General features: G+C 32.4%; 3 protein-coding genes across 6 annotated transcripts; 1 reads left to right on the forward strand and 2 right to left on the reverse strand.

Annotated features, from left to right (window-relative positions):
• Positions 1-2,887: 2,887 nt before the first annotated feature.
• On the reverse strand, positions 2,888-6,412 carry LOC121114189 (protein disulfide-isomerase). Its single transcript, XM_040708064.2, has 6 exons — positions 4,894-6,412; positions 4,523-4,814; positions 4,219-4,457; positions 3,645-4,163; positions 3,318-3,591; positions 2,888-3,239 (listed from the first exon to the last, which is right to left on the reverse strand). Exons 1-6 carry the CDS (start codon positions 4,963-4,965, stop codon positions 3,061-3,063), a joined length of 1,575 nt encoding a protein of 524 aa, XP_040563998.1. The 5' UTR covers positions 4,966-6,412; the 3' UTR covers positions 2,888-3,060.
• A 2,465-nt stretch (positions 6,413-8,877) lies between these two features.
• On the forward strand, positions 8,878-12,793 carry casp (Fas associated factor casp). Of its 4 annotated transcripts, none has more exons than XR_011779191.1 (11): positions 8,878-9,487; positions 9,560-9,628; positions 9,711-10,174; positions 10,237-10,298; positions 10,359-10,582; positions 10,646-10,930; positions 10,996-11,150; positions 11,217-11,508; positions 11,637-11,975; positions 12,036-12,236; positions 12,614-12,793. XR_011779191.1 is itself a non-coding variant. In XM_040708062.2 (10 exons), the coding sequence occupies exons 1-10, from the start codon at positions 9,452-9,454 to the stop codon at positions 12,114-12,116; spliced, it is 2,007 nt and encodes a 668-aa protein (XP_040563996.1). In that variant the 5' UTR covers positions 8,878-9,451; the 3' UTR covers positions 12,117-12,793. The 4 variants fall into 4 exon arrangements, 2 of the variants coding, with proteins under 2 accessions (XP_040563996.1, XP_040563995.1); XR_005863221.2 differs by having other exon boundaries at positions 8,919-9,487; positions 10,359-10,591; XM_040708062.2 differs by having other exon boundaries at positions 12,036-12,793.
• LOC121114188 (uncharacterized) lies at positions 12,583-15,333 on the reverse strand. The gene is made up of 4 exons (XM_040708063.2): positions 14,141-15,333; positions 13,860-14,074; positions 13,351-13,774; positions 12,583-13,296 (listed from the first exon to the last, which is right to left on the reverse strand). Exons 1-4 carry the CDS (start codon positions 14,479-14,481, stop codon positions 12,801-12,803), a joined length of 1,476 nt encoding a protein of 491 aa, XP_040563997.1. The 5' UTR covers positions 14,482-15,333; the 3' UTR covers positions 12,583-12,800.
• Positions 15,334-22,900: the final 7,567 nt, after the last annotated feature.

A 22,900-nucleotide genomic window follows, 5' to 3' on the forward strand; every position in this document is an offset into this window, starting at 1 on the left:
TTTATTTCTTTAATTCATTTAAAAAATAAAAAATAAACCCACATTACATGACTCAATTTTGTTTATTTTTATATTTTTGATTCATATCTAAGTATATCATGGCATAAATGGTATGCCCTTTGAGTAAGATGAAACCTAGTTTAGTCTTGATCAAATAAATGTCAATCATTGATGCGTGTTTTGAAACATATTTATAAATAGAACAACTTCATTGAAAATGAGTCATTGCCGAATCATGTGTTTCATATAATTGGCTTAAAAGTATCAATGTCAGCATAATTAAACAACATAAATGATTATTTGTGTAGACTTGAACAATGAGAGCATTTGTAACTGTTTGCAAACAAAATTATATGAATTTTTTAGGTTATGAGAGGAAATCTATGAGAGAGATCTTTGTACAATATAAATTGAACTCCAAAAAAGAAGATCCGGATACAATCAGTCCAGTTCATTCTCAGGACCGGTCCTATTAGTCTTTGGGACTGGTCGTCGTTAAGACCATCGGTCTTAAAGACTATCAGTACTAGAACTGATTAAAACAAGAATTTATATATTGTTCAGTGAAGTTATCAAGGACATACGTTTTATGAGTGATATGCAGGACTGAACTGGAACGGACCGAGACTGAACTGGACGGTACTACAGTCTTTGATACTAATTAAGGATCGACACAATACTAGTTATAGGGGGAAGGGGGGGAGTTAATATTTTGAATAATTAAGAATAAAATATTCATTAACTTTAATTATTTTTTTAAAAGAATCATAGAGCATTTTCGTTGACGTCATCAACTGCATTGCAATTGAAAGAAACAGCATCTTTGGGACTCAAATTAGAAGTTTATATAAATATACAGTAAATCTTGATTACACTCCATCAAATGGTTTTAAGAATGAAAACGACTCAATCCTGAATTGAATACTACTTGATGTCAATGATAAATGCTATTATTTCAATTAAATTAATGTAATGTCTACTAAAGATGCCTATGAAATGTCTAAATTTGTCCAATTTTTTAAAAATCGATTATCGATTTAATATACACTATGGAAATAAGATTGTATAACGATGTAGTAACTTATTTTTAATATAATTTAGGATCAGATAAATAATAAAACTAGATAATTAAGGGATACAATTTTCATAGTCGTTAAAGTTAAAGTTGTTTTATTTACATATAATGGCCAACATCAATAATGATGACGTCACGTGAAAATGCTCTATTGAATCTGCATCTACCAACCTGAATAAAGTTAATATCGTAATGGGATATTTTCATTATTAACTTTATTCATCCACTTAGGAAGAAATCGATTGAATCATTAGCAGAATTTAGCAGAATTTTTATTGTTTATGGCATGCATTACACAATTAGTTTATTTCAATTTCCTAATTAAATTAATTACTATTCTATGATAGTAAGATATAAAAAAAAAGCTCCTCCAGTAGGTCAAAAAAGAAATAAAAAAAGTCTGCACATTCCATGTAAAAAGTATTTATTGTCTAATCAGAGTAATTCATACTTAATCATTTGTTTAGAATTACATGATCGTATCAATGATCTAGTATCTAATATTGCTCTCATCAATATTGTGAATATCAGCACATAAAGGAATAAGAAAATTGTATATCTAGGGCGTGGAAAAATATGTGACTACATATTTTTGATTTTGGTAAAAAAACAAACATATTTTCTCATGTTTTGAAGGAAAAGGTATAACATATTTTCCACTTTTTAGTGAGAAAATGTTAGACTTTGCCCTTTTTAGTATATTTTTAAACATTTAATCAGTGAAAGGGAATTTGCTTCTTGTACTGGCCCAGCTTGGTATTCCCAGTCTACCTAACCTCTGAAGCCCACCTCGCTTCACTCTTCACCTAAGCTATAAAACCAATTGGGTCAAATGGGTAACATTTTTTATTATGGGACGTAGATTAATTTCTTAGTTTTATGTACTAAGTAGGGGTAGTACCCGGCATAAATAGATTTATGATATACAAGTTGTGAAAGGAATCTATGCTGCTACTTTTGGGCCGCTCTTTTTGGCAGCTGAATTTTCTTTAAGAAAACTTCTTTAAACTTACGTTAATTTGAAAAATTGGGATCAAGTTATGAATTCGTTTTCCCAAATATTTAGAAAAAAACACACAGGATTTAGTGACATGTTTGTTCGTATGATTAGGAGGGAATTTGAGGCCTGTAAAGGTGATTCAGAGGCAACACCAATGCAGGGTGAGGTTACTATGTCATGGTTGATCATGTGTTCCCCCAAGGCATCAGGGTTAACACTGACACCTACTTAAAAATGTTAGAGACCAAGGTGAAGCCGGGGATCGACATGGTTGCCAATAGGTGACATTACAAAAAAAGTAGTCTCAAATGGCTCCTAGACGATTTCGACGACTCCATCTCATCTCGTCAGACTCGCCGGGATCAGTATTTGATCGGGGTTTTTTTTTGATAGGGAACGATCGAACGATAAAACAACCGTACCCCTGAAACAACAAACAAGAACTTATCAGTCGGATCAAGAAAGAATTGCAGGATTCGCCATTTTACAACTATAAAAATGAGAACCTTATACATTTAAAATAACATTAGTACAGGGAAAATATTATAGTCATAATTATATATATTTATTATTTTATGCATTTTTAAAACGATTTAAAACAAATAATAGACAATAATGCTAATTCAGAAGGCTAAGTTAACGCCACAATGATCTATGAAATAATGAACAAAGAAGAAGAAAGAGCCCACACATCAACCGTTTTTTCAATTATAATCTCTATACTTAGTTTTTTCTTCTTTACTCAGATCCCTTCTTTATTAATGAATGAGATTAAACGAATTCAATAAAAAATAATTAATTTAGCTTATTGATAGATTTAATTTAATTCTTTTATTAAAATACTATATTTTGGTCTCTAAAAATTAAAATCACAATAAGTAATAAAGTTACGACATGGATACTTTATAAATTCCGAGAGATTCAAACCCTCTTAACATTTAGCTAAGGAATATATTGCTAAATCAAATAATAAAAATTAAAACTATTATAGTTCATCCTTCTTCTTGTCCTCACTCTCTTTTTCAGCCTCCTTTTGAGCCTTCTTCTTTTCCTCCTTCCTCTTTTTCTTTTCTGTGGGAGGTATCTTTTCCTCGCCTTCCTCAGGTGCAGCCTGACCGTAAATCCCATCGGTTGACAAAAATTTCAAAATGCCTTCCTTTGTCCCTATAATAAATAATAATTAATGGATTAATTATTGTTATAATTGTAGTTCAAAGTATAATAGTTATTAATTGATCGTACTCTCTCCGTTGTAATCGATGTACTCATCACTATCATCGTCCTTTTTGTAGAGCCGAATGGTTGGATAGCTTTGAATTTGAGTATGGCTCATTTCGTTTAATGTTGCATCAATTTTAGCGACAACTACGTTATCTTTGTCTGCAAGACTCTCTCCAACTTCATCCCAAATCGGAGCTAACTTTTTACAATGTCCACACCAGGGAGCATAGAATTCAACCAGAACATCCTTCGTCTTATCGAATGCAACGTCATCAAAGTTCTTGGCAGTCAAATACTAAATCGATATAAATATTAACTTCTCTATCACAATTAAAAATATGCTTTAACCTTAACATGCTTGGCATTCCAGTCTGAGGGTAGATCCTCCGTCTTGTAGTCCCTCAGAATTTTACCTTCCAAGTACTCGTCAATAAACTTTTGAATATTATCTTTGGCAACGGTAGTGTCATCTGGTTTAAACTTCCAGATTTCATCCTTCATTTGAATAATTCGCATTGTGGGCATTTTATCCTTTTTTAAGCCTAAATAATCAATGACACGTCGATTGTCGTCCTCATCTGTATTCACGATCACAAACATAAGATGATGGCGATATTCCTCAGCAAGTGTGCGGATGTCAATGGACACATCCTCAAATTCTGGAGATTTCTTGCTTACAAAAAAGAGTAAATGAGATTTGACAAGCCCCTTGAATATCTTTTGGGATGTTTCGTGGTTGAAATCAATCACAAGGGGTAATGCATATCTTTCAACAAATTCAAGAAGAACGTCCTTGTCAATTGGGCCTTCATAAACGGCTTTGCCTTCATCAAATTTTTTAAAGAGTACAACTGTTTCATCATTGACCTATATAAGATTAAAATTGGAATTCAGCTGTTCATTTTATTAGGACCTATAATACCTTATATTTTTCGAAAATCTTTTCGTCGGAAGTGAAGGCCATGGGATAAACTTCGTAGTCCCTCACAGCAGAAATGTATTTCTTGGCATTTTTAGACTCTTTATCCTTGTAGAAACCAATGACTGCTACATCATTATCCTCGACAAAGAACTCTGCTTCTTCAGCTGTGTTCAAGAAAATGGCGGGTGGACCAATTTTCTTTTCTAGCCAGGCAACGATTTCACTAGCCATTCTTCCACCTAAAGATAAGCATTATATTCTAATAAACTCTTTATTTTGAAAAAGTAATTCATCCATGACTTACCATTGTACTTGATTGGCTCTTCGCCTTCTCTATAAAACCTCAGTGTTGGATAGCCCGAAACTTGAAACTTTGTTATTAATTCTTGCTCAACCGTTCCATCAACTTTACCCAATTTAATGGGTGAATCCTTTTCTCGAAGCATTTGAGCTGCCTTTACGTACTCTGGATCAAGAGCTTTACAATGACCACACCATGGAGCGTAGAATTCAACAAGTATATATTCGAAATTTTTAATTGCCTCATCATAATTCTTCTCCGTCAAAATGAAAATACCCTCATCTTTCTCAAATTCCTGAAGAGAGAGGAGAAAATAAATTATATTCAGTAAATTCCGCTGCTGAATAAGCTTTAAAATAAACAAGGATACTCACTGCTCCAGCATGAACTTGATGTTGGCTGAAGAATATGAATAAGAAAACGCCGAATGACAGTTTCGAGATCATTTCTTATGTCTGACTTCAATCCCTCTTAATTTCTTCTATTGGTAGTGTTGATGTTTTTTCCACGTCAGATAACACAAATAGTAATATTCTCTATAATATTAAAACTCCTCTCAAGGAGTTTGAAGGAGTGGACGTTCGTTCTTGATAAAGTGAACGGTAATCTACCTGAAAGCCGGTTACAGCGCACCCTTAAAATGCCTTGTAATGGTTTATGTACCTTTAAATAAAAACCTTCCACGTAGGTTAAGGTTTGAAACTTTTACTCGAATCATAACAAAATAAAGACTTGTATACCAAGTATTAAGTCGAGCTAGTGCCAAATGGGATTGAACTACATTGTTGACTAACATTGGATCACAATGATGTGCCGTGATAATTGTTTAATCAACTGGATTCAATTATGTTGTTTATGAACGTTAGAGGCCATTTTTATTATGTTAATTGCAATATATAAGAACCCTCTAACTTTTAAAACACATATACACACATTGTACACGCCGTCGAATAGAAAGTGAAGCTTCTGCTTGTGAGTGTGTCAAGGTTACTTTCATCTTATGGGTAGAGACTATGTGGTTGTTTTTAATTTTTTGGATAGGGAGGGGGAATGTGGAGTATAACAAATCTATTTAGATTTGAAGCAAAATATGCATTTTATATCTACCTATTTCTGTTTTTAAGAGCCTTATTTGATGATATTTGACCTTCAAATATAGGCAATTTAACAAATCCCTCCCCCAAAAAAGTTGCTATTTTTTTACATTACAGGTGGTTTGTACATATATAGACAAATGTATATTATGTAGGCGCCATACCATTCACATTGTAAAGGCTTGTAAGTCACAACTAATCCATGAGGGATCATTCACAAACATGACCATTTAGGGGCTTCCGTCTTAAAACCATATCAATATTCTTTGAAGAGGGGTCAATTTAAAACCACGTAGATATGAATAACTTGGCAAGATTATATATATTATGTCATAAGGAACATTGGACAAGAATTTGAAGAAATACAACAAGGATTGGCCGGGGTGTATTATACCATATCAGAAGAGATTCTTGATGCTTAGAAGCAGGGCGGCAGTTGATTAATTCATTTGTAAAACTTGATGGCCGGTGTGAATTTTTAGATATTATAAGGGATCCATGATGCTCAGGAAAACGACTGCAGTTGAATTTTTTGTGTCATTCAATAGTTTGATTGATCAAATATAATATAATTGCAATGAAATTGCACACGATAATATTGTCTTGTAATTAAATTAATCATGTCATATGGCGTACAATGATGTTGCTTCACGATAATATTACTCAGAGCCTGGCAATGATAATGTACTCCACGATTTTACCACGTAACGATATTACCTCAAAGATTTTGTTCGCAAATTTTTACCGAATACGGATTGGTATTTGTTTTACTTCTCTCATCTCATAGCTGCTTACAGCTAATCTAATGAAACGTCACGACAGCTAAGCTGCTCCCCTCCCAAACATTTTTCAAATTAAATTAAGGGTGATCATGTCAATTTTAGATTTAGTTTTTTTAACTATTGTACAAATACAATTTTATGGATTGACAAAGCGTGTTTTTCAGATCAATCTATATAATTCAACTCATAAATATCTACTTAAAACGCCCTTTCTCAATTCGATGCTCATGCTATTTTACTTCTAGAATCAACCTTCAAATGGATTCAAATTTAAAAAGGCGATTATATTCAGTTATATATTTTGTAGAAAGTTAGTTTATAAAGGACTGTGTTTTAAGGCTCCAAATCGCAGCTCTATTTATTACTTACGAGTGATAGTAACCGGCTTTATTAGGCATCGACAAACAGACATGCCTTGTTTTATTAATATAGAAGATGACTCCCCCAGAAATCCTTAGTTTTACTCTTACAAAGACCAATATCATTAATGTAAAATGCTAATACAAAATAGAATAAACAATGGCTTATAATTAAATAATTCAGTCAATATTTTTTTTTATATTTTCTATAAATCTACTTTGATTTTTAATGGTATACATTCCGTTAAACCATCTATTTTTACTCAATAAAATTACCCTAAAGAGAAAAAGAGAATTAAAATACAACGAAACCTTAATATATAACTACAACTACGATAAATATTATAGTTGTATAATAGTACAAACTTCATATTAGTTTGCCAAAATAAATTTCTCTCCAGATAGTATGAGGACTCCTTGGCTAGAGACACACCTTGAAAAAGGCGTGGTTTTAATGATTTAATGTGTTGAAAAACTTAGACTGAGTCCTTTATAGACGATTGTCCATTACATTAAATCATTCATAGTGATTTAAAGCAGCTTTAAATCGTTTTGAATGTTCATTTTGTCAAGTATGAATGAAAATGTTAATACTCTTTAAAATAGGAATGAGTGCTTAAATTGACAAATTTTGATACTTTGTTAAACCATGAATATCATTTGAGACTCATGTATTTCTTTTATATTTTAAAATAATACGGGAAAAAGCTGTATAAAATCCAAATAAATTGCACAACTAGCTATTGATTATACATATTATAGAACATGCAGACATTTATAATTTTATTGCGACTACTTGCATAAAAGAATATCAGACAATTACACTTTTGTAAGTGTCGTAAATAGTTGCAATAGAGCATTATTACTGACTTCATAAATTGAATCCTAATTGAAGGTGGCGCCATCTTGGTGGCACAAGGTTAATATTTTTACAATATAAAATAGACAAATTTCCAATAAACCTTTATAAAACCCCATCAAATCCCTTTATGAATAAAAAAGACTTAAGATTTGCAATTATAAGCAGTGATACTCGAATAGAATCAAAGTAATATGTACAGAAAATCCCTATTAAACGTCTAAAATTGTACAATTATTATTTTTTGGAACGATTAGGGATGAAAAAGTTGGATAATTGGATAAGCATATCTTATTTATTTTATTTTATTTATTAATTTTTATCGGCATTACTGAAATAAGATTGTAAACGATTTAATAAGATACATTGAATACATTTTGGGGTCAGATATATAATAAAACTAGGAAATTGAGTCATACAATTTTATAAACAGTAAGGTTTTAAGTTTTTCTATTTGTTGATTCCGTTTTGACATCCAAAAGTGTACTATTTTCCTTAATATTAATGGAAAAATGGGTTTACATTCTTATAACACTTGATTATTTAGGCCTGAGACTAATAAAACGTTTTTATTAGGCCCCCAAAATGGCTGACAATGAAGTTTAAGGGATCTACATCTGAGTATATTTTGATACTGGTGTATTTAATTTGCATTAAAATTTCATTTTCGAGGTCCATTAGATTTAAATATCAATATATATATATGTATCAGCGTTCTTTTTAGAATTAGATCCAAGTGAAAGATTCTGCACGTAGATTAGGATACAAATTTGAAATTAGATTATAAAAGATGGTCTAAAATACATAAAATCTCATAGTTAATCAAGAAACTATATTTCATTATTAAGTTATAATATATTTATTTCCAAGTATATAAATAATAGCACTCTGAGTCACATTGACATACTACATATCAATACAATTTCACGTTTGTTTGTTAATTTTGCTTGTCATTTATGTTTATTTATCTCTCGACAGGGGTACCAAGAGGTATTATTATTTTAATAAATACTCGGTTCCTAAAAAAATTACTTTTGTTATCCGAATATCTGCTATGTTTACATATACTTTAGAAGAATGAATTTAGTGACTTCTTATCATTACATTTAGTCCATGCTTCATCATAGTTATTATATTTATACCTAGCTATAAATTGGATTAAAGATATGTGAAAACAATGTTTTCATTCTGTATTTGGTAACAACGTTTGTTCTCCTCATGACAAGACAGATTGAGATAGAAAATAAAATAGTAAACGAACACCACGTGATCTATATTTGTACAAGGTAGTAGTCGTTGATATATTTTTTTTTGTCTGCTAGGGGTGTTGAATATTACTCCAAAAATAACTACCCAGGTTTATGAAGTTACCCGTTTATTTAAACTAAAAACAAGGTAAGTTCTGCAAAGGGACTGCAAAGTTGCTGAAAAAGAAACTAATGATGTCATCTTTGGTATTATAAAAAGTGACATCTTGCGTGAAAAAAAAGATATAATTACGACGTAACAGGCACGTTGCGGTACTTGGTTTTAAAGCTTTGATCGAAGCTTTGTATCGAAGTATAATCCTACTCTCTTTCTTTTTGTCATTTCTTTTCTTCCTTTCTGTTTCGTTTCTTTCTTTCTGCTTTTCTTTCTCTTTCTCTCTCCTATTCTTTATTCCTTTTTTTTGCTTCAACATACAATTATTTGTACGATCTTCGGACTTTTTTCTTATCAACCTAAACATTCCCTTCCTCCAATTGATGCTGTCAAATTAGATAATAATACAACTTTGGATCTGTTGTGCACCACTTCTTTGTGATTGATTGAATTGAGTTGTATCTGGAGGGGTTTTAATGGCTTCTCGGGAGGAGATCCTCGCCAACTTTCAAGTATATTATCATATTTGAATGACACTTCATTTAACTATATATACATTAATATTTTGCCGTCAACTTTCCTAGGCCTGCACAGGGATTGAGAATGTGGAATTGGCTATTTCACAGTTGGAAGATGCGGGATGGAGTTTTGTTGTAAGGAGTTATTTATTTTTTTGAAGGGGATTTGAAGGAAAATGGATGTAATTTTTGATTTTTTTGATTGACTTCTATCTAGGACGCTGTGAACAAAGTAATTCCAGGCAGTGATCCCTCTGCTCCACCTACTCCCATTGATATATCTTCCAGTCCAGAAATTATATCTCCTCTCTCCTCCAATAGACACAGCTTCGTGAGTCTCGCAGATGACTTCGTTCCAGGTACTTCCTCTACGCGTTTATTAGAATTTGATGTTCAGCACGGAGAGAAAATGATACATCTTAAAGTGCATGACAATGAAAGTATTCTAACCCTTAAAACGCTATTGCACAAAGAGACTGGCTTCCCTGCCTGCAAGCAGGATCTACATGGCTTTAGAGGAGTCTCACATTCCTTTATGTCAAGGGACTCCACTAAACTATCCGAGTTAAACTTACCGAAACAAAACGTCCTTCATTTAATTACTCCTGATCCTTCTCCTCCTAGTACGTCTGAGTCTACTAGCAGTAGTATGGCTGAAAATGAGAGTAATGGCGAGTCAAAGTAATTCAATCAATTATATTCTGCTTAATTATTAGTATTGTGCTCAATTTATGTATTTACAGTAATTTCAAGCTTACTATAGAAGATCAAACGAATGACAAAGTGTATAATCTAAACTTTTCTCGTGAGTATTAAAAAAAGGTTCATTCCAAAAGTGAAAATACCAATTATATATTATATACAGCCACGCTTTCTGTCCTCTCCGTAAAATTGGGTACATCAAATGTTACAAATATTCCTGTTTCAAAGCAAGTTTGGACTGGATGGCCAGAAGATGTCAATGATGATCTCAGTTTAGCACAATTAGGCATTCCTCAAGAGCATTATTTGACCCTTAAAAGATTGGAACCCAAATTGCCATCTACTTCTTCTGAAGGGACTTCCTCAACTAATCCTGAGCCGAGGAGTGTAAGTTTTGTACGAACATATCTTTGTTCTTTATACTCCCATCTATATTGTTGATTGTGTTAGATGCCTGAAATCGATGCTAACATGAGTGATGTAGACAGTGATGAAGAGTATGAGGATGCTCCTGAAATGGAGGATGAGTATTTCTTTTCAAATAACGAAGGGAGCAGTTCTACCAGTAAAGGTAGAATCTGCCCCTTGATTCCAGATGACTATGGAGATGAAAGTTTAGCTGGTGTTAAATTTGCGGAAGAATTCGCTATTCGGTATGGGTCTCCACATCCAAACTTTTTCCCTGGAAATTTAACAGATGCCATTAGAGAGTCTTGTATGCAGCCTGCCAAAGATGTAAGTATTTAAGAACTCGATTCTATTTCTCTAACAACCACAGCTACTTATTTTATTTTTTACAGAGAAAAATGCTCGCAGTCTATTTACATCATGATTCTTCTGTTCTTACTAACGTATTTTGTACCCAGGCCTTATGTGCTGAATCCATAGTTCAATTTCTCAACGCAAACTTTATTAGTTTCGGTTGGGATTTGACAAATATCTCAAATCGCGTCAGGTAGATTAGTTTCTCTTCAAATCAACTGATTTTAATGGAACAATGTGAATAAATTATTTTTTATAGGGCTACTGAAATGATCACTCGTGAATTTGGAAGTGTTGCTTCTTTGACAGTAAGGAATCTTGATGTTGAACGCTTTCCTATTTTAGCTTTAGTGTATCGGTTAAGGGGAACGACAGAAATTTTTAAAATGATTCATGGGAAAGTAACTTTGGATGAACTGATGTCAGAATTATTGTCTGCCCATGAAACTTATACTGCTCAACTACGAATAGAGGTTCGGGAAGATGAAGAACGTGCTGAACGGGATGCAGTTAAAAGGGAACAAGATCTAGCATTTGAAATGTCCTTACAGGTTCGATATTTTCATTTTTTAGTTATCTAGCTTTTTTATCGTTGGATCTTCATTGTTTAAAAATTAAAAAAATATCTAACGTTCATTTTTAAAGAGAAGGAACTTTTATAATTGATATTAAAAATTAGGCTGATAGAGAAAAACAAGCGCAAAGAGAGAGGGAGGAAGAGGAGCGGAAAGAACAAGAACTACTAGAAGAAGCACTAAGAAAGTCTGAGGAGGAAGCTCGTCTTCTTGAAGAAAGGGAAAAAGGAAAGAAGCGACAGTTAATTGAAGGGAGACTTCCGGACGAACCGACTCCCGACTCAAAAGATGCTTCAAGACTACGAATACGTGCCCCTGATGGAACTAGCTTGGAAAGAAGATTCAATCAAAATTCTTCAATAAGAATTGTTCTAGATTACTTATTCACAAAGGGATATTCGGAGGAGGAATTCAAGGTTCTCACTAGCTTTCCACGCAGAGATGTAAGATGTAAATCCAAGAAGAATCTTGTTCTCCTAATGACATTGATCTTTACTTTGCAGTTAACATCCATTGATTCGAGTAAAACGTTGAAAGAATTAAATTTATATCCTCAAGAAACTCTGACTCTGGAAGAGAAATGAAGCATACATGTGATAGATAATCAACAAATAAAACACTTAATTCCTTATTATGTGATAATGGCTTCATTTTTACAAGTCTAGGATTTAAAATTGTCTCATTCAGACACCAATTTTTTTACAGTATGATGATCTGCAGGAACTTTATCCATCAACTTGTCTCATTAGTCCACGATTTCTGTTGATTCAGATCATCCTTAAATATATATATATGTATATGCCTATAACTATTTTGTTGTGTGTGTGTGAGAGTGTGAATATCAGCTAAATCTATGTACCAAGTGTAAAAAAAGTGATTATTGTCATGCCCGGAAGAAATTTAACTATTCTTTTTCGAATGACAACCTGATTTTTCTCAGGATTTGTTGCAATTATGATGGGCAGCAACTTATTGAGTGCTACTCTACCACACATACAGAGGTTAAAAGAAAATTTGAAACTTCTAGTCAATCTTGATGGATAAACTTCCTGACCTTTAACTCATTGTTTTATTTAAAAAGAAAATATAAATTGGATAGAGGGGAATAGATACGGGTTGATAGATGTACGAGTCACAGTCATCCATCACCAACCCTCACTCAATATATTATGTAATTGATAGGATTTTTGAATGACTGCTACAATAATCTAATAGTGCTATTATTACTTTAAAATATACAATGAGAATATCTTCATCAAAATAATGAATCATTTCTTCGCATTATTTCCCCAGTCGTAATGGTTGTAGCGAACTTTATAGTCTCCCCGCACCAGTAGTTTACTTAGATCCTTATTTGAAGAGTTTCTCTCAATCCATTGTAACATCTCATTCCTATCCTTTCCAAAGTCAATTTGATACCATTTCATTAACATGGATATATGGATTTCGAGACCGTCCACTCTAAGAGCATTTTCATCCTCCAAAAATGACTCAGTCGCTGACTGTAGTTCCTCTTCTATATTGGTACTTGTAAACGTTTTGATGGGTGGACAACTTCTGGCTCCACAATTGAGAGCAAAATGAATACGAGGCTCCACTTCGTCCAACACGGAACTAAGTCGTGGATCATACTTTGAACTAAAGGGAATGAGAAAAAGTGTGGCAGCCGAACCTCGGTTTGCCCTTAGGACTCCATTTTCAATATCATTCAAAGAAAAAAAGTGCCCTCCTATGTTGTAGCCAGTTGTAGAAAAAAATTTATACCTAATATGAAAGGAATATCATAGCTTTTATTAAAGTTATATCTCGAATACACACCTTTGCCAAGTATTTGTAGGAATTCCTCGCTCAATATTCCCATGAATCACCAAGGCATTGTAAATATTGATGAAGAAGGCGAGTTTTTGATTCTTTGTTAAATTATGTATATTTATTCTTTGTAACTCCACAGCTAATTTCTTGAAAACGATGAAATTTTTTGAGGCTTTGATTCCAAGATAGTCAACAGTTGAACCATTTGTGCTAATGTGCTCAGAGTAGAGGGCCAAAATAATTTTTCTCATCTCTTCGGCAACTATTTCCGCACTTCTCTGTACACAAGTAGATATTTCACCACCATTCAAAGGAAAATTAGTATCCGCTCCTACTTGAACCCTATACAAGGAGTGTGAATCTTCCTCAAAATTTGTATCATCCTCATGGTTTACTTTCAGCATAAATTTTCTAGAAAGTAATTCTCCACCTAGGCATATATAGGTACATTTAAAAACAATCCTTAATATGGGGTTAAATTATGGTAAGTGTCAAGTTTTTCTATAAATAATGACCTATTTTTAGTCCTTTATCTTGAGAAAATCCTTTCGCATTCTTAAGCCAGGTCATGATTTGCTCTCCTGTGACAGAATGTTTCACATTTTCCGAAAATAATCCCCCTTTCTTATGAGATCCCATAATGCCAGATTCCTTTAGTTCCTCTACCAGGGAAGCGTACTCATCTGGTTCACAAGAGAACTCATGGAGACCTTCTTGTATATCCAAGGGTCTAACAATACCAACAAGGACATAAAAATATCTAATTAATTATATATATCCAATATAATAAACATACATTTTGGAATCAGGTGAAGGAATATAGAGTGCCATTTCTCCATGTATTGGCGTGGGATTCTCTTTGATGCCTTTGATCAATTCAGACCATTTATTCTCATCCTTGACAAGTTCTTGAAGTTCAACATTCCCCCCAATATATTTTTCATTAAAAAAAATTTGAGGAACACTTGACTTTTTTGTACGATCCTTGAGCCATTTTCGCAAATCTGAAGAGTATTCATTCAGCAGGATTTCCTTAAAAGGGATTTCTATTTCTGACAGAGTAGATTTTGCAGCCTTGCAATGAGGACATCCTTCAATTGTATAAATCACGACTGATCCTTCGTACTCTTGCGTCATAGTTTGATCCTCTTATATTTTGTGTTCTAATGACTACCTTACTTTTTGTTAAAGAAGAGGAGTGGCATAGAATAGGCTTGTTTATAATATATTGTATGTACACAATTACTATTATTTTTTATCTACGTATCGTTGGATTGCTAGGGTAATAAAATCATAAATATTAATACATTCTGGAATTCTTGCTGTAATTAATTATTCATGAAAGATCGATATTCATCATATAGTGTTTGGGATTGATCTAATTACTACACTCATAGGATCTCTCTCTATATAAAATAAAGTTTAGTTGTGTGTGTTTTTATGGGTGTCTACACCTTTGGGCCTCGAAGATTGAAACTTTGCATGAATGCTATGATTGGAGTACCGATTATTTGTTTTTCTTTTGTTGTCATATTAGTGGGCCTTATTCTATACCCAAAGCACAAAAACAGTTTTTTGGAGCTCAAATAGATGGGATAGGAGGTTGAGTATTAAATTAAAAAGTGACTGGCATCCTAAAAAAACAACTATACGAGTAAGGACGTTTTCTAGCTGGCCCGTTAATTTGTAATTGGTAGTATAAAAAATCAATTTTATTTTCTATAATAGTTATCATTATTATTTAGTTCCTGAGTAGTGAACATCCTTTTCTAAATATATTCAGTTATAATCCAAACTTGATTGAACGTTCGTGTGTGCTCATAAAAGACGGAGCGTAACCCTGATGATTTGTTGCGGAGTTATAATTGTAAGTCCTTGTTGGACTTAGAGTAAAATTGGGGATCAAAATCGGAGTAATTCTAGCAAATGTCTTTTTTTATATTCTTTTTTCCTTCCTCTCTTGTCACAGCTGATTGTATGATTGTAGCTGATCCAATGAAACGTCATGAGCATTATTCTTTCTCTCCTTCACAACATTCTTCAAATTGTTAGGGTTACCATTTTGATTTTCGGTTTCTTTTTTTTTTTAACATGCCCATTCTACACTGGATTTTCATCATTAGTCCGCTTTACTACTAAGGAGAAGTGATATCCAATTAATGCAAAACTTGGAGCTAAATATGCAAATAAAAAACTCAAAAATGAGAATAAATCCGGTAAAATAGGATGTATTCTTGTAAAAAAATTAATATTATAATTAAAATTTATGAATAAACCAGGTCCTTGTTCCATTCAATTATCATCTGGTGGGGATAGACATCGTCTTCTTAGATTAATTTTCCAACAAGAATTTGAACTTCTTGTTGTTGATCTTGGCAAGGGGGATATTAGCAGAGACCAAGGTACTTACTAGGCCAGTATTGAAGACGCCATCGGTGCTATCGTTGGAGGGGATGACGTTGAACACATTCTGTAGGTTTGTCTCCCTTGTTGTTTCATTATACATTCTTTCTGTGCCTAGTGCACTGTCTATGCTGTTCTAAGACAAACTTCTGTTGGATCTAGCGCTAAAGTTGCAAATACTTTGTTTCAGGCACATAATTCCAAATTTTGATCCGACCGAGCTCCTTAATGAGCACTGAGGGGTCCACTATCTTAAACATGGTCAATTTAAAAAGATTGTCAGTCACTTCGAATGAATGTAAATATATTGGAAATAAATTATGCTGAAAAAATCTAAATAGCTTTGGCGCCAAGATGGATATAATTTATTTTTGAATATCCGTGTACTTTTTCCTTTATAATTCATGGCCACAATAGATTCATTCTTTCATATTTTAAGCTAAAAATGGAGGAAAAAATGCAAATAAATGTCAAAAATGCAAATAAATCAATATGGATGTTTTGGGAATACTACCAGTTTATGGGAAGAAAAACCGATAATCGATTTACCATCCAATTAAAAAAAAAATCAAGTTATAATCATCACAAAAAAGTTTCAGCATGACCTCTAGGGGGTGTCCGAACAAATCCTCTTTTTACAACTTATTCTCAAACACTTTTTTGTGTATTATCGAAATATCTGATTTTTATGGTTTAATTTGATTTGAAGTATATAATTTTTTTCCATTGTTATTTCCCAAGGAGCATAAACACACAAGCACCCTCCTTGGGTCACCGGAAACCGCCATTTAATGTAGCAACTCATGATGCAAATACGCTTGAGGTGGGATATATTTCACTTAAATATTTTACTCATCTTGGACACAATAATAAAAGCGTAGGTTAGTAAAAAAAAGTAATAATAAGAAAAACCACAGACAATAAATATATCGACCATTCATAAAAAAAAAATATAATAAAGTAAACAAAAATGAAGGTAAATATTATTTGGTTAAAAAAAAATAAAGCAGTTTTTGTTGTGGAGGTTACAAGCAGCCATCGGCTTGAAAAACGTTTCAAATGGTTTAGTGACCGAGATAATTTTAATGAAACTTTGTACATCACTTTTACTCCAACAAACGTACTCACAATTTTCCCATTGTCTTATTCTTGCTCTGGCAAGAGCGTAGCATTCTCTCAGGAAATGGATAAGAGACTCTGATCCTTCTTTACATAGTCTGCATGAGTCCTTATCGACTAATCCTATCTTTTTCAGATGCATTTTCATTGGAATGTGGCCAGAAACAAAGCTCACAAATTTTTTGAGAAATGTTTAGTATGTGATTGCAATTTCCATCCATGATTAGGGCTTGTAAAGAACTGTTTAGTTTGACTTCGAATTGGATAAATCTGCCATTCCTGTTCCCATTTGGCGGTTACTTATTTTTGAATTTGTACCTCCAACGTTGTCTGTGGAACTTTTATATGTGATTGATAAGCCATTTGGCACCCCATTTTTGCCAGGGTATCCACAAATTCGTTCCCAGTGTCGCTTTCATGATCCCTTACCTATTTTATACTTATGGGTCGTTTTGAAATTCCAATCTCTTCCAAAATACATCGTTTTTATTCTGTGAAATACCCTTTTTTTCCTTTCTAAAAGCTGCCATATTGTCAACGTGAAAAATGACAGAGGATTTGAGTTATTCATCCATATCATTTAGGGCACGTGTTGCTTGATAAATACCATTCAACTCAGATATTAATATTGTTCTACCCATTCTATTTTTCTCTCATTGATTGTAATGTTTGGGAATATCACTTTGCGGGCTCGGTTAGTTTTTGACTCACTAAAATTATAAATATTGTATAGAGTATTTTCATGTGACATTGCATTGTTGAATTGGACTATTTTGGGAGCCTTAACAACCAAGTTTTATAGTAAACTATTGGATATCCAAATGCGACTAACAAATAAAAGGACTCGAACCTGACTATTTATCAAAATGGCTATCCCTGTATTGCCTAGTTTTATTATTTGTTTATCTGACTTTTATATGAATAAAGAATATATTATTACATCGTTATACAATCTTATTTTTGTGTTGTAGATACAAATAAACTATTATAATGGAAATAATAAAATATTTTTCTCCACTTATTCTACTTTTCTCGTCTATTAATATGATTAATAGATTAATATATAATTATATAAATCTAGTTATTTGTAGGACTTTTAGTTGCTACTACTTTGATTAACATATATTCAAATATTTATTCAATTTTGTCTTTTAAGAGAATTTTGATTGTTATAAGAAATTGGCAGCTGTGGCCGTTAACCGATTAATATCAAACTGCCAATAATCGGCCAATTTAATCAGTTCATTAATATTTATGTCGAACCAATACTAACTTAACAAATAACCTCCTCTAAAATTTAATTCTGACCTCGACCCGCTTTTGTATAAAGTAATTATTTCCCGCTTCATTAAATATTCATTTTAAAGATGTCAATGGATATTCACTATAGAATCTTTGTCCGACCAAAAAATCAGTTTTAGGTTGTCCTATATGAAACTTAACAATGAGTAAAATTCTCAAAACTCAAAAAGGGTATTGACATAGGATTTTTGAAAAATAAACAAAGTAATAAGTTTTTTATACTTATGCTCCGTTTCCAAAAGGACAGTAATAGTGTTCCCTGTATTAGTCATTTTAGTATTTCTATTAAGAAATTTTGGCTATCATATACAAACACAAATGTATAGCCACATATTTCTTATAATATTATAATACAGTATCGAATAAAATATAGTTTAGGATTTTTACAATCATGAAATATATATAAGTATATTAATTCCTTTTAAAAGTTGTGAATAAATAATATGACAATGATAGTCTGTGATTACTTCAGAGATAAATATCAGTTGGTATGATTGACTTATTTGGCTAACTTCCAAATGATTTTAAGCCTTTTTTTGGGAAAAGTTGCGTGATACAATAAAGGTAACGACGTGAATGTGTATAATAGTTCATAACTCTTACCTAAATAATAATTAACAATCAGCTGCAGTAAATCATACAAAAGCTCGTTTTGTGTAGGATTTACTGCAGCTCACCGGCGTTGTTTACTTATATTAGTTTGTAAATAAGCTGACAGAGAGTATTACGACAAAATAATACAACTGCCTGAATGATAATTATCATTATCTCATAGAGGAGACACTAGCGCCCTCAATCAATCTATACTTATATTAGCCCAGGCTAGAGAAAGTCCCACCACCTTGCAGATAATATATATTTTTAGTATGCTCATTTCCTATTGGAACCAACTTTGATCTCATCCAGATCTTGAATAAATACACTGTGACATTTTTTTTTCTTTTCATTCTATAGCAAATAAAGGTTCAATATGACCACAGTGAGTCTCAATCTCTGCCTTAATTCTACAACAGAGTAACCATTTTAATTTAACTTTTTTAAAATCATTTTGTTGTATCTGATACCATAAATTAAAGGACTCATATATAAACTAATTCTGGAGTTATTCGCGTTCCAAGAATTTTGAAAATTTCAAATTAGCAAAGCACTACTAATGGTAGGGTTTCTACATCTTGAGATGGGATGAGCAGGAGGGGAGAGGGGGGGGGGAGGCAAAGGCTGTGATACACTTATACGGGATCAGGGGCAAAGTTTGTTCCAATTGTATTGCACGACCTCATATTATGAACTCAAAAAGGGCATTGCATAGAATTTTGATATACATAAATATATATAAATATTTCTTTCTCTATGAAAATGTCTAAATAATAAATCCAACCCATTATAATTAACAGTTGGTAACACAAAATACAAAAGACTAGTCACTATTTATTTTTTTAATTTTTCCTTGTCCCGCTTGTCAGTCCAGGTTGGGAGTTGGAAAACAAGAGTCACAGCTGCCTCATGACAGCTAGCTGTGCTCCTCCAAAATATTTTTCAAATTGCCAGTTTACCCTGTTGATTTTTGGTCTCTTTTTTTAACATGCCTAAAATACACACAATTTTCGTCACCATTTATTATCTATTCATTTGAGATTGTAGATTATGTAGGAATATGCAAATAAATAATCTATCTTTAGAATCCATTAATTAGCTAATTATCCTGGATTTTATTGCTCTGCTATAAAAAGCCAATGAAATGTATTTAGGTATATTTTATGACCATATTAAGTGGGTTCAATATTGTATATATATATATGATGATTTTATAGTAGAAATTATAACTAGAGATATGACGGGCCTTGAACCCAAATTACAAATACCCAGGTACGGTATTAGTAAACTTGCATTATCTGTAAAGATCTGATACACTTTACAGGACATAAAAAAGATCCTAGGGATTTTCCGGATCTTAAAAAGCATATACAAGTATTGCTTAATACTTACTCCTAGTTATAAAAAAGATATCAATAGTGACATCTATATAAACAGTTGCAGTTATTCCACACGGGGATATTTCATAAGTCGTTACCGTTATTGTATCACACAAACTTTCTCCCGAAAAGAAATAGGGATAAAGATCGGTTGGTTTTTGGCCAATTTTTCTCAACTATTGAACAATTGTTCAAAGATTGTTTAGAATATCTTACAGTTTAAAAGGAGTTAATTATAATTCAACTAATTAACATTCAGAATAGTGATTAGGAGAAAAGGAAAACAACACATCGACAGCTGACCATAAAAGTCAATGTAGATTTTTGTGTTAGCGAGGTAACGCCGTACGCATACACACTAAATGGTAGATGGTTATTATCTATCAAAGTTTCTTCGTCTTGTCCTCTTATCAGTGTTCTTAACATTGATTGGTTGGATACGAATTAGTTCTTATTAAGCTGTAAAGAGTGGTTAACTATTCTTCAATAATCATTCCATAGTTGGAAGAATTGGCCAACTACCAACTGATTTTGAGCTTTTTTATGTTTCTTTTCGAAGGAGAGGTTGTGAGATACAATAAAGGTAATGACGTGTAGTGGCGGATCTGGATCCAAAAGTTTGAGTAACCAAAATTTACCTAATTATTCAAACCGACCTGGATCTGAGAAAATGTGGATCTGCGTTATCTTTAATTAGAACGTAGAAGGAATATATTACATAGGTATTCTATATCATACCTAGGTACCAAAACAAGTTCATCGTGAAGCAAGTTCACCGCGAGGAAAGTTCATCCCGAGGAAAATGTATCCCAAAACAAGCTCATCTCCAGGAACTAACACATTTTTATATAATCTAAATTATAATTATTAGAAGAGGTAAAATGAGTGTGTTGTACTCTAGAATTATTAATATATCTATAGGAAAATAAATGTAGTATCAAGTTATGTAGCTTATTGTAGTTTTGTAGTTATTTTTTGTTAAGCTTGATAAATTTAAGTTCTTATTTCAATTAGGAACTTCTTTAATAAGATAAGGATTATATCAACGAAATATTAAATCTTTGTATTAAAAGTAGAATAAAATGCTACTTCAAAGTTGATTTTTTTGAATAACATATATTGCAAATATATGAATTGTTTGGGATATACTTACCTCGCCATGAACTTGGCTTGAGGTGAAAAGAGGGAAGTGAACTTTCTAGGGCGAAAAGAGTGTGGTGAACTTTCCGTACACGAAAAAAACGCCTCTTAATAATATCAGAGGCCCAAAAAAATATCATACAAACATTTTATACATCTACATGCTAAATTTCTGACTGATTTGTTCGACTGTCTTGGATTCCATGACTAATAACAGTGAAACAGACTTTAAGCTAGAATGTGCACTCAATAGAGTGTCTAAAATCAAGGATAATGGAAATACAAGGTTAGACCGTCATATAACCGGGCTTGCTACAATTTTCAATTTGATGTATCGTACCGACTGCTGGGCAAGACAGACTGATTATGACAAAACACGCAACCAATCAAATTCTAGAAGTCATAATAGCTAGAATCTTCATTTGAAGTATTATACTGACTGCTGGGTAAGTCAGACATTTTTTGGAGAAACATGGAACCAACCATATTCTATGATGCCACTATTAAAAAGGGTTGTGGAAGTCAAACATCAGTCGACCTCGCGTTATGGTATAACCTTGTATTTATATAAACCTTGCCTAAAATTAAATTGAGTGATGTATCTCAATTTGTTCAAAAGTATGGCCCATTATGCATTTTTTGCGTTTGTGTTACCTTCACCTTTGACCTCTCTAAATTTTATGTTACTTTGACCACATATAATTTTTGTACCAAGTGTGATCAATCAGAATTTTTTGCGGTAATCCTAGTGACATACAAACAGAGTGAAAAACATAACAACTCTTCAACTTCATTGACGGAGGTAAATATATATAAGACAATCATAAGGTCACACGTTGATGCACCGACGAGCGTTTGGGTATTCTTACAGATATTATATTATAGTGCGTGTATATTATAAGAAATGTATTATTATGAACTTTAAAAAAAGTGTTATGGACTTCAAATAACATACCAATATGTTTGCATGAAAAAAATTGTCCAGATAAGAAGTCCATCCATTATTTTGTCAAAAAATTGCTAAATTGAAACTCGCGAAGAAAAAAAAGCAAAAAACAAAACAACAACTGTTTTTATTGACTATGCAAAAAAAAAAAAATAATAGCATTTATTGGTATTATAAAGAGGGAAAAAATCTACCAAGGTTTTTTTCGTATATGCAAAAACACAAGAAGTTATGGAGAATAATGTCTTAAAAAATTACCGTCGACAACTCGTTCATTTTTACAAATATTGCAAAAATTATGTAATAAAATGTTCCAGAAATATAACTACTGTCATTTTTATTGAAGCCTCACAAATTTATGTCCAAATCGTTTTGTGGCATTTCTTTTTAAAAATTGAAAATTGACGTTTGATGAAAAAAGGGAAAAACTGAAAAATTATACAGAAAATGACAAATATTTCAAATCAACATCAATTTTTATGTTGCAAATTTATATAAAAACGAATCCCTTGAATTTACAAACAATCCAATATTCCATTGGAAGTACATTTTTTGCACCTGAAAAAACAAAACGAAACTTCAAAATTTACATCGATTTATTTTTTTGCCCATAACTTTTTAGATTTTAAATAAATTAAAAAACTGATATATAACTCAACCCTCTATTTAGTCT

This window comes from Lepeophtheirus salmonis, chromosome 3, assembly GCF_016086655.4.
Source record: "Lepeophtheirus salmonis chromosome 3, UVic_Lsal_1.4, whole genome shotgun sequence".
In the NCBI taxonomy this organism is placed as follows: Eukaryota; Metazoa; Arthropoda; class Copepoda; order Siphonostomatoida; family Caligidae; genus Lepeophtheirus; species Lepeophtheirus salmonis.

What these genes read in the sequence shown, in the direction of transcription:
- LOC121114189 (XM_040708064.2), bottom strand. Translation starts at nt 4,965, where the DNA reads ATGATCTCGAAACTGTCATTCGGCGTTTTCTTATTCATATTCTTCAGC. An exon ending in GGAATGCCAAGCATGTTAAG is followed by an intron (nt 3,592 to 3,644) that starts GTTAAAGCATAT and finishes ATATCGATTTAG; the next exon opens with TATTTGACTGCCAAGAACTT. An exon ending in CATCGATTACAACGGAGAGA is followed by an intron (nt 3,240 to 3,317) that starts GTACGATCAATT and finishes TATTTATTATAG; the next exon opens with GGACAAAGGAAGGCATTTTG.
- LOC121114188 (XM_040708063.2), bottom strand. Translation starts at nt 14,481, where the DNA reads ATGACGCAAGAGTACGAAGGATCAGTCGTGATTTATACAATTGAAGGA. An exon ending in CCTTCACCTGATTCCAAAAT is followed by an intron (nt 14,075 to 14,140) that starts GTATGTTTATTA and finishes TGGTATTGTTAG; the next exon opens with ACCCTTGGATATACAAGAAG. An exon ending in AGATAAAGGACTAAAAATAG is followed by an intron (nt 13,775 to 13,859) that starts GTCATTATTTAT and finishes ATATATGCCTAG; the next exon opens with GTGGAGAATTACTTTCTAGA.
- casp (XM_040708061.2), top strand. Translation starts at nt 9,452, where the DNA reads ATGGCTTCTCGGGAGGAGATCCTCGCCAACTTTCAA. An exon ending in AGCCGAGGAGTGTAAGTTTT is followed by an intron (nt 10,592 to 10,645) that starts GTACGAACATAT and finishes TGATTGTGTTAG; the next exon opens with ATGCCTGAAATCGATGCTAA. An exon ending in CATTTGAAATGTCCTTACAG is followed by an intron (nt 11,509 to 11,636) that starts GTTCGATATTTT and finishes ATTAAAAATTAG; the next exon opens with GCTGATAGAGAAAAACAAGC.